General features: G+C 36.6%; 1 protein-coding gene and 1 pseudogene across 2 annotated transcripts in view; both read right to left on the bottom strand.

The window, feature by feature from the left end:
- Positions 1-448: 448 nt before the first annotated feature.
- The window catches only part of PPP4R3A (protein phosphatase 4 regulatory subunit 3A), a 37900-nt gene continuing 20613 nt past the window's right edge, over positions 449-17735 (bottom strand). Inside the window, exons 5-15 of one of the 2 annotated variants that reach the window (XM_028098322.2) lie at positions 14979-15056; positions 14779-14895; positions 13795-13950; positions 11799-11930; positions 11595-11697; positions 10224-10382; positions 5010-5179; positions 3756-3898; positions 2841-3031; positions 2245-2471; positions 449-1174 (exon numbers count right to left, since the gene is read on the bottom strand). In XM_028098322.2, the coding sequence (XP_027954123.1) occupies positions 1064-1174; positions 2245-2471; positions 2841-3031; positions 3756-3898; positions 5010-5179; positions 10224-10382; positions 11595-11697; positions 11799-11930; positions 13795-13950; positions 14779-14895; positions 14979-15056 (1587 nt within the window). In that variant the 3' untranslated portion in view covers positions 449-1063. The remainder of the gene's footprint in view (positions 1175-2244; positions 2472-2840; positions 3032-3755; positions 3899-5009; positions 5180-10223; positions 10383-11594; positions 11698-11798; positions 11931-13794; positions 13951-14778; positions 14896-14978; positions 15057-17735) is intronic. The other variant, XM_028098330.2, reaches the window with a different exon arrangement.
- Positions 8402-8527, bottom strand: LOC148163852 (U4 spliceosomal RNA; annotated as a pseudogene).

Genomic DNA, 17735 nt, shown 5'->3' with positions numbered 1-17735 from the left:
TTTAATGTACCGTCATTTTCCCAAGATATGAAATTTCAGAATCTCTTTGGAATACTAATTTCACGTTTCTAGGTTTAACAAAACTGTTGAAATTTTAAATTCCACTCTTTCCCTGAATTCTTGACAGTTGCTGATGTAAATTTTAATATAAAATATTTAGTCACAAAATAGTATTGCTTTTGTATGCACATAGTTGTAAGATTACTTTGTTTTTGTCAATAAAAACTATACCATCTTTCATAAAACTCTAAACAAATTAAGAACTGTGATGTGAACAAAAATTACACATGGTAAAACAGGTACCAGCACAACGTTAGGTTATATTACATCAAAAAAAGTTTTAATGGTCCCAAATATATATACTCAACAACTAAGCATACACTCGGGGGAGAAAAAAAAAATCAAAAACAAAATGAAACAAAAAAATTATGACACAAATGACCACATCTAGAATTCCACTCAATCTTTAATCAAGTAGGGACACATCCCCACTTTAAAAAAAAATCTGCAGTTTGAAGGGCAAAGGGAACAGATAAAAAAGAGGAAACTTTATATGCGCCCCTCCCCCAGAGGTTTTCCGAACCTGTTGTAGCGTGACTAAAATGTTGAGAACGTGTGATTTTAAAGGCAGGTCTCTTCATACAAAGAAACTGCTGGCATTCTTAACTGGAGAAGAATTACGGCACAAAAGCCTGTTCTTCTGAGTCTCAAACATGGTCCGAGAAATCATATTCTGATTGATTGTAGCAACTGACCAGTCAATCCAGAGTTCCACTTACAAAACCCCTGCCCTGTTGGCTTTTTGTTTCCATTTCCTTCCCTGAGAAAAGGGCAATGTGTGGTCCAAGCTGGAGAGCTCAAAGGCTTAAGTCTTTCCCCTAAACGTATAGTATCCCCTCCTCCTGCTCCATTGAATTGGCACTTGATGAGCAGAAGTCAAGTGTGCGAGGCTGATCTGTTTCAGTCATTCACAAGAGACCACTGCTTTGTTGTGGATTTTGTAGGGGGGAGGGGTGGAGAACCAGTTTTCTCAACAGGTACTGATCATAGGCCGTTGCCAGTATTAGGACTCAAACTTTGCTTTCTTTGACAATGGTAGCGTGTCTTCCTTGTCTTCATCCTCGTCGTCATCTTCATCATCATCGGGATAATCTACCAGACCCACGAGGCCTCCCTGTTAAGACAAATGTAGCTTCTAAAAAACAAACCTTAACACTAGGTTAAAGAATACAGACCCTTCCCCCGCCCCCATATACTAAATGTGGTTATTTCTGGAGGGTGAGATTATATGCAACTGAAAGTCGTTTTATTTTTCCTGTATTTTCCGTAATAAAATTTAGTTTATAAATTTAGCAAATGAGCCAGGAGATAAAACCTTTTCAATTTAATAATTACCATTTTTCTAAGACTTAACAATGCATTAGCAAAATCTTGAAAACTACCACAGATAGACTACTAGAAATAAGGGCAGACCAAGAAGTTAGGAAGGCGATTCTGCCTTTCCTCCTGGCATCCTTTTATACCCCTGCCTTCGCCAGAAACCACTGTAGCTCTTCTGTGTGGGTGGCTGTGGAAGAATTCACCCTGCTCTGCCCTCAGCCTGCACCTTCACTTTAACATCGATTCCCTTCTTAGCCCTCATGGGTCTCATGCTCATGTCAGAGTAAAAGGAACTGTGTAGGGGGCACTATATTCCTGGTTTAGGTCAACCCCTCCCAAATGCCAGTCTGTTAACTGCTAGTCCAGGACAGTAGGAGGTAGTGAAAAGAATTGGTTTTTATTCTGAGATTATGTCTTGTCCACATTTTTGGTGTTAAAATTGTGATCCTTTCTTACGAAATGTTAATGATAGGTGGTTAATTCTTTTTTATAAATCTTGCTTGACAAAACAGTGTAACAAGTGTCCAGTTATTGATCTTTCCTCCACACAAGTCTTTTAGCTGGGTATTAATTGGGAAAGTTGGTAAAGAATAACTTTAAAATTTCTGTAAATGTTCTGGCACAAATCTGAACCTGAGTTCTAAAATGCAAATCACCAAAATAATTCATTTAGCCTTTTGTGTTGGTTATAAAAACCTTTGAGAAAGTGCTCAAGTTTTCCATACATTCAGGTAGTAGTGGGAGAATTATTATCTCTCGCTCAGAAAGGTTAGATCAGTTCCAGGAGACGGTAACCAAAGGAAATCTTAGTCACAATTACTTTTGAGAAAGGTGCTATGAGAGAGGCCTGAAGTCAGAATGTACCTTGGTAGTAATAGCTGCCGTCTGAGATGTACTTTTAGGGACAGAGCCAGGAGAGCCTGGAGAGCCTGGGGATCCCGGGGAGCCTGGCGAACCAGGCAGACTGGTTGCAGGTGACTGGCTGGTGAGAGAAGTCTTGGTTCCACTAGAGAGGGAAAGCTTGAAACTTGGGCTCTGCCGACCAGAAAGATTCGTTTTCAGAAGCACCTCTTTTTCCTCACTTTCTTTTACTAAAAATAAGAATATTGTCAATAGTTGTCACCCATCCTCTTTAATCCCCCCAAATGAGGTGGCACTAAACCACACTTAACTAGCTCAGTCCCCTGCTAGGGAAAAACAAGTGCAGTTCACTACTGAGAAGGAACGAGACCTTCAGTATTCAGTGTCCCTCCCCTTCCTGAAATAAGGTATTTCTCCCGGGTCAAGTCAGATTAAGAAAATTTGGTCCACACTTTGACCCACGGCTATTAATTCACATTCTAGAAAGCAGCAAAGTCTCTAAAATCTGTCATGACAAAGGAGATACTCATTTTGTCAAATACAGAATAAGCCTAGAGTGGGAAAGCCACCATTTTTCCTTGCCCATCTTTTCAACATACATTTCTTCCTTTCCATGAATTTACTTATTGGATCCATAATGTCATCATCATTTTTAGTTTTGTCAGATGGAGACACGACAGCTTCTCCGTCTTCCATGTCATCTTCATCTGTGTTAAACCACATCTCTTCTTCGTCTTCTAGTGTTCTGGCATCTCTTCGGTATCTATGATTCCTCAAAATGGAACGCATACTAGGGGTAAAGAGAAGAAAGTAAATAGACTCGGGGCGCCTGGGTGGCTCAGTTGGTTAACGTCTGCCTTCAGCTTAGGTTGTGATCTCAGGGTCCTGGGATCAAGTCCCTCATCAGGCTCCCAGCTCAGCAGGGAGTCTGCTTCTCCCTCTCCCCTGTGCTCTAATAAATAAAATCTTAAAAATAAAAAAAAGTAAAGAGACTTATCCAAAGACACTCTTAGTCTTCAAATGGTGCTCCAAATTAGATCTTTAATAGATCAAGGAGATGACAGATTTATATACAGAGAGGCTAATGAAGAACCAGACTTTTCATAGAACTAAACACTCCACCATTTCTAGTGTTAACTAGTGGAATCAAACTATTATGGAAACTGTACTATTATGGATCAGTTATTAAACTTAACATCAGAAATGAACAAGTCCTAATTCATGGACTTTAAAATATACCCTATTTTGATTTTACTTTTGGACACATGAAGCCCCACTACCACGTAAGTGGTTGGGTTTTCTTTTTCATTATCTAACTTAATAATGCCTGAGGAAGAGTCTACAGATCCTACTAACACCACACACACCTTCAGGAAAATATTCATATTGGCCATTACACAAAGCTACAACCACTGCTCATCCCCTCCCCCAGCCAAGCCAAATAATACGAAACAAGCAAAAAGAGGCACCAGCATACAACTTGAATGAATAAATTAAAAAATGTGGTAATTTACCTGTCAAGTTTGGGATTATCCTGCCTTTCTCTTTGTTGTTCAAATCTCAGTTTCAGTCCTTTAAATGTCTGTACATAATCTACATCTTCCAGTGCTTTCCAGTAATTTTCAATGACATGAGCAGTTAATGATTTTATATCTTCCTACAGAAAAGAATTGTAATGAAAAATACAATAGGAAAAATGTTATTTTAGCAAGACAGGCTTAATCGTAGGCAATTCATAAACCTGCCCAAAACAGTTTAACGTCATAAAATTATCAGCCAATCTCAGAGATAACAAAACAATGAAAATGGGCATAACTGGCTACTCCGTAGTCTCCGATTTTTGCTGTGTCTCAGAATTAACTATGGGTCTTCCTCAAGTAAATGCCCAGGTCCCACCCCAGATGTCTTTTACTCAAGTAAGTGTGGGGTCGGGATCAGCACATCACAGGGAAGTGCTAGAGATGGACAGTGGGGATAGTTGCACAACAGTGTGAGTGTACCTAATACCAAGGAATTGTAAACTTAAAAAGGCAAATTTTACATGATAAACACTGTTTACATGATAAACCCTTTACCATAATTAAAAAAAAAAAAGCATGCCACAGATAATTCTGACACACAGTTGTGGGAGAACCACAAGTCGACTTCTATTATATTAGTAAAGAATCGAGTTTGTTACGAAATTGTTCTTAAAAATTATAGAGGCATCAAGTTTGTTATAAAATTTTTCTTAAGGGGCACCCGGGGTGGCTCAGTCGTTAAGTGTCTGCCTTCGGCTCAGGTCATGATCCCAGGGTCCTGGGATGGAGCCCCACATCGGACTCCCTGCTCTGTGGGAAGCCTGCTTCTCCCTCTCCCACTCCCCCTGCTTGTGTTCCCCCTCTTGTTGTGTCTCTGTCAAATAAATAAATAAAATTAAAAAAAAAAAAACTGTTCTTAATATAGAGGACAAAGTCCAGTCAGAAAACCTTGGAGTTAAAAACAAAACAATAAAACCATATCAAATACTTTCTATCAACTGTCATTCTACTTTCTTAAAATGAATTGAGTACCAGGACAGTGTTAGATCAGTTTTCGTTCATGCCATCCTACGAAGGATTCACAGCTGCCGAGAGATTGTTTTGGTTTTCATTACTTTGAACTAAATTCCTACAAGCTTCTTTTAAAAATTTTCTTCAAATATAATCTCAAATAAGCCAAAATATCAATAATGCATATTCAATATTCTCGAACAATTAAAACCAACATTCCAACAATACAGAACCTACCACTCTAATAAATTCAAACATCTCTATAATGGCAGAGTTCATCAGATTGTAGCGGGATCCGTTGTTGAGAAATGCTTTGACTACTGGTTCAAACAAAAAACTTTTCATTATGTAGCGGTTATAAAACTCATCTTTTAATCCAATAATCTTTCTCTTAAAACGAAGAGCACCTGAAACACAGAGGCATTATTGTTCAAATTACATACACACTTCCATATTTTAGACTTACTAAAAAAGACCTGCTTAATAAAATTCTTCGTGCAGTGATATGTTACTGCTTCCAGAAGCATGAACCTAAAGATAAGGACTGCAAAATGGTTATCAGAAAAACGTACCCTAGAAGTAGTGTATGTCATTATAGAACACAAGTCTTGGAGAGCCAGAAAAACTCTGGAATTTACTAGAGACCAAAATGTACTTTACATCTAAAATAAGATCTAAAATAGGGCTAACATATGAATTAACTTCATACTACTTAAGATGAGAAAATTATAAATATATCCTTTTTACATACACCTTAAAAACAAGAGAAAAACCATTGTTTTATTAGGGCAATCCACTGTATAATTTTGATCTTTGTTATTTTTGGACACTCTTACTATTTTGCATTAGAGTTCTGGGTTTACGTTGGTTGGTTTGTGGATGGTTCGGAGAACTACTATAAACCCACAAAACTCTGCAAGACCCAAAACTTGCCTTCCCATAGTGTAGAAATAAATTTAGAGGATGTTGTGTTTAAAATGTGGTCCTCTATGCTTATTGCAGCGAGTATGCTTTTTAATTTTTTTCCTAATTTTCCTTTTTACAATTAATTAGGCTTTAACTTACAGATTAAAAGGTATATTTACATCTTGAGGTATGGGGAGTTACTTAGTCACCATTCGTCAAGATCCAAATATACTCGACAGCTAGACAAAGCCCTCTTTACCTACATGGAGTTTGTCAGTAAGTTAATGCCCCACTTATTGTAAACAGTTCAAAAAAGCATACTCACTTCATGCAGTCACATCGTCTTCGGTTGGCAAGATTAAATATTGTGTTTGTATTTTGGTTTCTTTGGAGATCATGGAAGTGGCTCGTTAAATTGCCAATTTGTTATTAATCAAGTCCTTCATGAGCAGGTAGCCAGGCAACCATGGTGACACGGTTTCTGGGTGGGAAGGCAGAGGAGTAAAGCAGCTCAATGTTTCTTTAGTTGGCAGAAAAGAGGTCCACAAGTGAATGCCCAATTAGGTACAGTTGGCTATAAACTGCCTTAACAATGCAACTTATTTAAGAGTGTCTCTTTCTAAAGTGACACTCTGGGCAGGGAGTTTCAAAATAATTTATAGAATAGTAATTGCATTTTTTTAAACTCTACTGAATTATTTCCAAATACATAAGCATGGTCAAATAAGACATTTTAAACAGTAAGAGGCACCTGTGTGTTAAGTCAAAGCCTAACAAGGGTTTATCTTCCCAAAACAGTGATTTTAGAGTTTGGCTGTTTTGTAATGTCACTTGACAAAGGAACTAATGAAGGCAGTTCCATTTGTTAGAATAGAAATCAATACTTCCGAGCTCAGGCCAAATGTGAAGTTTTTAGTAATTAAGGCAAGAGCTGTTATTTTAAAGAGTTGGTACTCCAACTATGCAGGCTTCGTGGAGACTTGTGTCCTACCATAACACACACTAGCTGAACCCTGTGGGCTGCATGCAGTTCCTAGGGTAAGTGAAAAGAAACTCCCTTCCTAGAATTCCCTAAGACCAAGGTATGCGGTGGCACCACTCTCTCCTCCAGAGCAGTTCTGTCCAGAAACTGCCAGTGTAGACAGAGATGGTTCTAACGGTCTTTGTTTTGCTCCTCATTTCCATCTGCCCCTATTTATTTATATCCAGAACTGGGTTATTTCCATTCAAATCCCTCTCCCAAAAGAAACCTGCATCAAGAATAGCCAACCACTACTTGCTGCTAAATAAAAGTTGCTTTCAGAAATTTACCAGTGAGCTCTATGAAGTCAAACCGCTCAAAGGAAATGAGAGAAAGCTTTTGGGATAGGTCACATTGGCAGAACTGTAGGACTTCCAATGTAAAGTGCACTCTGCTTCCCTTATCTCTAACCTTCATTAACATGTCAGGAATCTCTGGTGCTTTGTTTCAATCATCTCTAAAACAAATAATTCATCTTTACATTAACACAACATGAGATTTCATGTCACAAGTTGAGACTTTTTGCCTCATACATAACTTACGGCTGAATAAAAGCATCTATGATAAAATTTTTCTTTATTTCATTCCTGTCATAGATTTCCATATTTTTAACAAGACTAGACAACATGAATCCTGAAAGGCCAAGGAAAGAAATAAGACTGCTAAAACTGGCGTATGTATATATCTAACCTTATAAAGACCTACATTTTGAAAGGACTGCTGGTGTCTCACCTGTGGACCTGATTCGCTGTCTTTCAATAGGATAAAAGCATTCTAATAAGCATCAGATATAAAAAATGAGACGTTCTGTTAAGTCCCCAAACTGTTTAGATTTAACCACTCATCTTTTTTCCTTACAACTGGGCACTAAACTTCCTTATGAAACCCTCCCTTAAACACTACACCTAATATTTTCAGTGTATAATCTTAGAAGACTGAAAATATCCTAAATCTCCCACTTAGCTCTTTTAAAAATACTTGATCAAAAACTCTTACAGCCAGTCCTAGAGTGCTCATTCCTAATGACTGGCATCTTCTTCCAGAAACTACTCATGTTCTCAATCTGGGAAGACAGCCACATAGAATCATTTTAAGAGTCAGCATTTTCCAAACTGAGTTATCGTTGAACCAAACAATAAAAAAAATAACTAAAACTTTGCTAACATGCTTAGTTTCCTACAATATAATCCTTCCTTATAAAGTGTATCTTCATAGTTGTCATTAAGTTGTTGAGAAAATTTCTTTATAATACTGCAAGCAAAATAACGAGATGAACTGAACTATCCTTTCCTGCATTCTCCTACTGGATTCGTGTGTTCTCCCTACACCAAACCATTATCATGCTATGCTTTCCCCACATCTGTGTGTCAACTGTGCCTTCAACCAAGAATGTCACATTCTCCCAGGACCAAGACACAACCCAGTTTACCTCTCCTGTGAAATTTTCCTGATCTGACTCATTCATGTAGGAATAAATTATTTCCACTATGCTTCCAAACACACCTCAATATAGTACTTTTGACATTTTGATTTTTCCATGACTATCTCCTCCTAATGAACTCAAAACCCCTTGATAGCTGAGTCCAGGTCTTAATGGTCTGTGTTTTCCTTGTAATTTCCAGGTATCTAGCATCTTCATCAAATCTAAGATGCCCCTGACTGCAAAAAACTTTCTCTACTGCTAAGAAAACCAAACAGAACTATCAATTACAATGACATGCCATTAATTGTAAGACTCACCTTGAGAGATGATAAATGTCTAAAATGCAGAGTTTAGCAATAATCGCACCTCGGATAAACCTCATTGGCTACGATACTGCTTAAAACTGATAAAATATGGTAGCAGGTGTTTAATACATTTATCGAAATAAAACTGATTAACTTATTCATTTAGTTTTTCCACTCTGTCCTAACTTCCCTTTCCCACACTTGAACAAAAACTTTGTGTTGACATGAAAGAAATGTTACAAACTCCCTCTCAACATGGGGCTCTCTTTTGCTCTAGTAGGTATATAAGGAAAATGAATATGAGCTTAAAAGTCCTTCTTTTGCAAATGCTAAGCTCATGGATATTAATATAGTAGAACCAAAATAATCCATTTATTTTTGCTGTCCTTAGCAGTCTAGGTTAATGCCACAAAATGCTACCTGTTACTTTTGGCTGAAAAAGAATACTAAGGTAACATCAAAGTTCCTGGGCAAGCAACAGAAAAGTAACTGCACTACATATCTGAAAGTTGGAAAATGAAAATATACCATGAATACATGTATTCCTGGTCCCTCCTGCAGTGTGTACATTAGCCAGAAAAACTAAGGCAACTATAACTGTTACCCTGAAAGTTTAATGTTTTTAGAAGGATACCTATTTCTAATATTAAAGATAAAATACTGTAGAGCAAATCAACATCAGAAACATCCTTATAAACCATGTTTTCATAATTTTAGGGTATCTTAAAAAATCCATTAAGTAAATAAACTGTAAATGAAGTTAAAAAATAGCAAAAATGGATATATATGTTCAGGCCTCTAAACAGTGAATGACTGTGATGCCGTCAAACAACCAAACTTACCTATAGAAACCAAAAGACAGAAGTTACCAGCAGACATATTTTATTGAGCCTCTAAGGTACCCCCCCAAACTTGGTCTGTCAACTTACCAAAGAAGGCTGGCTGCTGTGCTCAAGAATATTCTTAAATAACCTATTTCCAATTCTGAAACTTGTTTTACTTCAACAAACTAGGGCCTTAAGAACACAGTTAAGTTTTGAAAAAAATATATAACCAAGAACATATCAGCTCTAAGAGTTGACAAACTTTACCCATAAATATGGTTTACATGTACACATTTTAGGCTTCATAGGCCACATATGGCCTCTACTTGTTTTCTGGGGTTTTTTTTAAACCCTTTAAGAAACCTAAAAACTACTTTTCAGCTTGCAGGCCGTGTAAAGAGCGCAGGGTAGATCTGGTCACTTCTGAAGTTTGGCACCCTTGCTCTAACATATCTGAGGTAACAAAATGTTTTATGTCAAATGTATCTCAATAAGGTGGAGAAAAAATATTTGTGCAGTTAATGAATAGACCATCTACAGACACTTGTGCTGGGCATTCTAACTCCCAATATGTTTTAGCAACTCAGTGCTATTAGCTATAGAGTTTCCAAATTACAAAAATATTCTTCATGATTTAATAAGACTCACAAAAATTCCTAATTTGTAATGAGGAAGGCAGTACTAAAAAAGTAACTGAGGTAAAATGATCTTAGGTACCATTTTAATAGTGGAATAGAGTACTTTAACATATTTTGTGGATACACACTGAGCCTTTGCTGTATGTGGGGAAAGATGCAAATGAGGAAAATTATCTCCAACTCTGGCAAAACTACGTAATTGGCGTAGTTTCCTGTTAGAATCTAGGTCTCCTTGACCTGAAATCAGTGATCTTTTCTTTTCAGGTAATAAGACCCAAAGGTACCAACAACATGATAAGATATAAGTAATAATTCTATCAGAAGCAACACTTACATAATGCCAAGAAAGCATGTTTGGAGGCCATAAGAACCAGCACTCTCCGGAGGATGTCCTTATTAATAATGTAGTTCTTTATATGGTAGGTATGGTGCTCCACACAAAATGTTAACAATTCCAGTACAAGTGCCAACAACTGGGCAGTCTGAAAATCATCTAAAAACAAAACACAATTTAATGACTAAATATTCTTTCCCTTTCTAAATTTAAGTATCCAAATTCCAACCAAGTAAAATCCTTTCTGTTGACCCCAAATTTTAAACTTAAGGAAAAGGGAACAAACACCGAATCCCTACCATGTGCCCCAAGAATTGTGCTTTACACATTTTCTTAACTCTGACAAATTTTTTTCACAAAACCTAAGTCTGAATAATAAGTCCCAGCTGGACACAAATCTATTAAATCTGCTTTATTCCCAAGTGCAAAAACGCTCTACCGTGTCTTAACACAGCCCTCATAAGATGTACACACAGCACTGGAGATCCGGAAAGATCCCATCTAGTCTTTGGTGGAATTCCTCTCTCTGCTCTTATGATTCCAATGTCCTTTATTATATAGAATGAATCCACACTGGATTATAATTATTGGCTTACTTTTCTTCCTCACCAGGCAGCAAGCCTCTGGAAGTATTTTACTCACTTTTTTATTCCCCCCATTTAGCCCCTAAAGATTATATAGCACAGTACCTTCCAGACAATGGGGTTTTTGTTTTTGTTTTTTAATAAATGTTTGAAGAACTAAATATCTGTGTTTGGAAAGGAGCCTCAAGCTTCACCTAATATGAATAAAGTAGACAGGAAAAATGAGTATCACGTTTCCAAGATGTGATTCTAGATCACAAAAAAGGATAAATTTAACGTTTACTTTCTAAGTGCTGTTTTAAGTTATGCTATACTGGTAATTCATATGGCAAAACAGTATTCTTGAAATGTCAATAGGGGATTTCCCACTGAAGACTCTAAAACTACCTTCTGAATTAAACACACACTATGCAAGCTAAAGCTAAAGGAATAAAATGCAGAAATAATAATAATCCTTAACCTACGAATAATCCTCAATGCAAAAAAAAAGGTTAATAGTAAGCAGCTCTGCTCTACACATCTGGAGCGCAAATAACTTAAAATTTTTTCACAATTACTTCCACTTATTTAACCTATGTAAATATTGCTTTAACAGAAAATTGTTTTTAAATTCTAAAAGCAACAATTATCTCCATTTTTACATTTTTTATCTCCAATTATCGCACTTTAGATTCTACCTCGGACACCTTTTTTGAGAAAATACATTACACCTTGTGTGTTAACTAAACCCACCCTGAGTCTTAGACCCGAGAACACAGAGCCTCACTGCCACCCTGCAGTCTCTTACCTTTGCTAGGCTTCTCTTCTGTTGTATTTGCCAGTAAGGGAGCGGTGAGAACATGCATACAGTGCTTGTAAAAGAAACCCAGAAATTCAGTCTTCTCTGTTTTCTAAGGAATCAAAAACACTTTCATGAATTTTAACTGCACTGGTTCCTACCAGCAATAAACAACGTACTAGTATGAAAAAGAGAAAAATGCCCGTGGCTTACATTGGCAGTAGCTAACATGTTTTCTGGGTCAACTAAAGTTCGAAGCAGGCCCATAAGTTGGACTGCTCCTCCAAGTTCAGGGTCTGTATCACAAATCATATGTTCTATAATGAGGTTGATGAGCAAAATATCCTGGTGAGAAAAGTACACACAGTAAGGATCACTTATTATCAGAATGGCAAAGCACATACTATGACGTTACAGCATTACACCTAGCTCTAGCTGTCTTGTTAACTGCGATCAAAATGAAACGACTAACTTCTTTAATAGCATATATGGCAGTGTTTCCCTAAAGTGTGGTACAGGCACATTTATTCATAAGTAATACAGAAAAGAAAGTTTCTTTCTCTATTTAAGTCTCTTTTGATTAAAGCAAAAACTAGCTTTGTTTGCCGCTAATCTTTACACTTCTTGGTAACACGATCCCCCTTCTGAAGAAAGCTAACGGACCTTCAGTTTAATAGAATATTTAGCTAGAATTTACGCCATTGTTCTGCTTTCACTGCATTTCTATAGTCCTTCTATTTATGGCGTGGCAAGTAAGATCTGTATCTGTTCTCCATTAATGGAAATGACACACAGTTTCCATTTAAAGTAAATTTAGTTGGTACCCAAATGTGTGAAATTAGAGGAAACAAGATTATGGTACTTAAATAAGCACAGAGGACAAATCTGTTACAGAGATTCCAAATGTCACCGAAAATTGATTACTAGTTTTCCTGAGGCTCTATGACTGGTGTTCCTGGCCCAAGGAGTAACTACAAACAGAAAGGGATGCAGGGAGGAAATCTCTGCTTTGTCTGTATATGCAGTGGTAGGATGGACCTAAAGATTGAGACTGGGAATCCAGAGGCCTACTGCATGTGAGCGAAGTACATCACTGTATGTTCAACTAGTGGATTTCAGGGCCAGCAAGAATAGCCTTTATTTTAAATTAATACAGGTATTTTGGTTTTCTGGATGACTATTAAAGAAAAATGTGACATAATATTCAACAGTTGAAACTGGTACTTTTCTACTTATCCTGGCAATTAAAAAAACAAAACACAACACCCAAAAACCTTAAATACAATAGTTACTAGGCATTCCACTTCACTTTGACATAACACATTAAGATTTTTTTAAAGGCAGAAGTCTACTTTCTCATTCTGTAAACTTACAATAAGAATTGTGCATAGATTTTTTTTTTTCCCCAAGAGGATGCCCCCCTCCCCTTTTAAGATGCAGTTGAGGGCAAAATATATCAGTTTATTCTTAACAGTTACTTGTAAGATTTTTCCTCCTTCCTTGGGGGAAGGAGGAAAAAAAAAATCGGTATCATTGGTTTAATGTTCTAAAACAGAAGAGCACACACATTTGGGGCTGCTGCATAAGCCATGTACCATATATGCCAAGAGTACCCTTCACATTATCAGGAAAGATTCCCTCACTTACTTTAAAACTGATGTGTGTGTATGAACAAGGCAACAGCTTGTTCCTTATGGTTAGGCAGTAAAGAAAGTACCCTAAATACTCTTCCAAGGGACTGTGCTTCATTCCTTCATTCTTGGTGATTTTAAGAATCTATCCCTAGCAAAGTCAGTGTTTTCCTAGGGAAGTTACTTATAATTCATATATAAGTATATGAATATATATATATTCATATATATGAATATATATATGAATATATATATAATTCAAGTTACTTATAAATACATATAAAACAATTTATTGATTAAATGATTAAATGATTAAAACAAGACAACGTATCAAGTTAATGACAGAATTAAGAAACGTGATCTCAGAAACTTAAAAAGACACAAGTTGAGCATTAACAACTGCTGTAAGACACAATCTGTAAACTGAGATAGGAGCCAATTCAGGGAAAAATAAGCCATTTGACATTCTGGCTACACTTTCCCCAAATATCAGCTAATTAAATCTTAAAAAATAAATAATAAATACAGTTATCGCTCCCCATGTATAAATACTTACTGTTAGTGCAAATAATATTTACCTTGTTGGTTATTTTTTGCTCTGTTAACTTCTTACTTACATCATCATTCTGTTGTGCCTCCTGCATGACAAACTCTCGTACCATGGATGGATTATATTCAACCAAGTATGAGAATATATCAGTAGCAGCACTTCGCACCTGTGTATCATCCATGCCCTGCAGATAAAAAGCACTTATTTCTCCTATAATTATCAAAATATAGACCTTATAGCTATGTAAATCCAAAATCTAACAAATTATAAGAAAACAGTGTAGTAAGAGAGGTTAAGGAAGTTTGGCATATAAAACTTGTTCAATGGATAAAGTTACTTTCTTTTATTCGTTTACTTTTCTTAACATTTCAACAGACTGCAAAATTAACAGTTTATTATTAAAAGTATGCAAAATCCGGGGCGCCTGGGTGGCTCAGTTGGTTAAGCGACTGCCTTCGGCTCAGGTCATGATCCTGGAGTCCCGGGATCGAGTCCCACATTGGGCTTCCTGCTCAGCAGGGAGTCTGCTTCTCCCTCTGGCCCTCTTCCCTCTCGTGCTTTCTATCTCTCGTTCTCTCTCTCTCTCAAATAAATAAATAAAATCTTTAAAATAAAAAAAAATAAATAAAAGTATGCAAAATCCCTCTGAATATTCTTACAGTAATGTGTAAGGACTCTCTAATATACTAGAATTTTACAGCTTTTTTACTTAATGTAATACACAGCTAATAATAAATACTGGCTGTAGTCAAACACTTGCACATAACATAAAGATATATTTTTGTGGATTAAAAATATAATGGTAATTGGGGCGCCCAGCTGGCTCATGCAGTTAAGCGGCTGCCTTTGGGTCAGGTCACAATCTCAGGGTCATGCTCAGCAGGGAGTCTGCTTTTCCCTCTCCCTCTGTGCCCCTCCCCCTGCTCGTGCTCTCTATCAAATAAATAAAATCTTAAAAAATAAAAATTAAAAATATGTAATGGTAATTAAATATTAGGAGAAACAAACTTACAAGGATGACTTCTAAAGCTGGTAATATGCCCATATTTGACAAAGTCTTGAAAAAAGCATCTCTGTTTTGAGGTTGTAGCGTTTGGGAAAACGCACAAAATTCTTTTAAAAAGTTAACCTAAAATAAGGAAAAGGACAAGTGAATATATTAAAGATCTGTTGTTTTAGCTTTTTGCCTTTCCTAAGTATCAAATTTCTTACCAATTCCTGTCTTTTTTCCTCATCTGTTGCTTCATCTGTTAGTTGTGCAAACAAATCTGTCAGAAATTTTTCATCCTCCTGTTAAATCAAAGGATAAATTTATGCTAATGGAAGAGTATATTAAAACATAATTTTCAGATACTGTAGAACATAAATTGCACTAACTGGAAAAAGGAAAGATGGTACTGGCAACGGTATTTTTTTAAAAGAGAGAAGGAATAACCAAACTATTAAAGAATAAACTGGGGATTTATAGAGGAAGATTCTATTTTGGCAAGGCCTGATTTCCTAAGTTTATTTAAGGGCCACACTGTGTGTATTAGGCTTTGTGGACCATGTGGTCTCTACCACAACTATTCAGCTGTTATTACAGTAGGAAACAGCCACAGACAATATGCAAATGAGTGTGGCTATGTTCAAAAAAAACCTTTATTTATAAAAACAGATATGGACCATAGTTTGCAAACCCTTCATTTACGAGTTTTAAACCCTTCATTTAAAAGTTTTAAAATCTTACCTTTAGAGGTTAAGGTTCTACAACCTCTCAAATGAAGGTGACAGACAATTAAGATAAAGCTTTCATGTTTTAAAGACACAGGAAATGATTCAGTTATTTAAAAAGGTAAATGCAGAGCTTTAAAAGAAACACCTATTATCTGACGATATCCCATACAGACACACAGAATTTAATATGCATTATTTCAAAAAAGATTAAAGAGGTTGTCTCCTAGGATACTAATCTGGGTAAGTCAGTACAGAACTTGGAAAGAACCTCAGATGTTATCTTACCTCATTTTGTAATTGAGACTGATTTAAGAAATTTACCCAAAGACCAACCACAGGAGGTGGCAGAGACCTTCCTGATAACCTGTTCAAATTTTTTCCATCACTATTTTTAACTAAGATGGTGTTATACTTTAATTCCATACTATCTCAGCTAGTACTAGATTTAGCACTACTTCAGCCCTACAGACATGCCTAAGTCTATCTACATAATGTATAAATGTATGTATGTGTGTATGTAATCTCCCACTAGATTATAAACTCCATATTCACTGTTGCAGATTCTTAGGAAATATTTTCTGTGATATTAAATTGGTTATTCCTACTTTTACTTTTTCTAAAATGTACAAAACATGCCATACTTCAAATGGCATGTAACTTCAAGATGCAACCCAGATCTAATATGTCCCACCAACTGAAAATCAAATGATAGTCTCTGAACTGCTGCATTTGGGGGTACAGAAGTTGATAGAATAAAAATGTTTAAAAAAAAAAAAGAGTGTTTAATAGAATTATGTACAGTTAACAGTAAAGGGAGGGTATGACTGTGTACACAAGGGGAGTAAGAACCTGCTTTAAATTCTATCTCAACCACCCGTTGTCACAAAATTTCTAAAATTCTCTTGCCTTCATAGCAGCACTCTGGATATAAGTATCTGTATCAAGAGAAACAGAACTACAGCATTGGCAGCCAGGCTTTTACAAAGCATAACGTCAGGAAATAAAGACTTAACAACTTGAAATTGTTCATACTTAAATGAGTAAAACTGGCATTTCACAGGTATGAAGACAGACACACAAGTGACAAATCCCTGCATAACAAAATGAGAATCAAGTGGAGCTAAAGGACATGAGCTCCATGGGGCTAAAGATGCACTCAGGACTATCCAAGGAAACGAGGAGTCAAAAGTGGACCAGAACAGAGACTCTACTAGGTAGTTAGTAAAAAGGAGATTCTTAACAAAGAACAAATAAAAATTAGTACCGAAACCTTCTCCCTCCTCCATTATCGATCACAGTACACTGTATAGAGATTACTATTGTCCTTACCAGACTGTATTGCCTATGTTATTTGTTTACATGTCTGTCTTAAATGAATGGGACGCACATCAAATTGGTCAACATGAACGGGAATTATTCCTAGCTCCAGGACAGCAGTGTAGGTAAACTGATTTTTCTATTTGAATTCACGTTTTGTTTTTTTAAGATGTCAAAGGTAGGGACTCTGAAAATACAGTAATTTTCTAAAAAGGAACAACCATACAAATTAAACTTATTGCTTTATTCATTATATGCTACCAAACAGCTCTTACTGACATTTGCCTCCTTTATTTAACAAATCCAAGTTTCAAATAATTATTTTATTTGTAGATGGGAAAGGTCTTAAGTCTTCCAAGTCATATCATCTATGTGTTATTCTTCCAATATCATGGGCATCAAAAACACAAAAAACAGGGGAGGTGTGCAACTCACAAATCTTTACACCACACAAACTTTAAAGTTCTGTTTCAGTTAGAACAGGCTAATTCCTACACTATGGGATAATATACTGAAAGGTTCTCTGACTTTGGGGTTTTACATATGTCGATTACTGGCCAGCTCTCACAGACTTTGATTTCTGTGTTTTGTGCAGAATCCAAGAAATGTTACACCCTAGGCAATCCTGATGCAAGCACCCTAAAACACCAGACTGAGAGACCGGGCATACTGTAGAAAGAAAATCTGGAGTTTAATAGAGCAGTTATCAATAGATACTTTAAAATAATGTTCGGGGTGCCTGGATGGCTCAGTCGGTTAAGGGTCTGACTCTTGATTTTGGCTTAGGTCATGATCTCAGGGTTGCGAGACTGAGCCTGCATTGAGCTCCACATCGGGCTCCGTGCTGGACGTGGAGCCTGCTTAAGATTCTCTCTCTCCCTCTGCCCCTCCTACCTCCTCTCACACCACCTGCATACTCTAAAAAAGAAAATACTC

The sequence above is a fragment of the Eumetopias jubatus genome, unplaced genomic scaffold (genome assembly GCF_037043125.1).
Source record: "Eumetopias jubatus isolate StellerSeaLion01/CBP00866 unplaced genomic scaffold, mEumJub1_p1.0 scaffold_7, whole genome shotgun sequence".
NCBI classification, from domain to species: domain Eukaryota; kingdom Metazoa; phylum Chordata; class Mammalia; order Carnivora; family Otariidae; genus Eumetopias; species Eumetopias jubatus.
The sequence above is the reverse complement of the archived record's forward strand: the minus strand, read 5'-3'. Positions and strand labels throughout refer to the sequence as shown.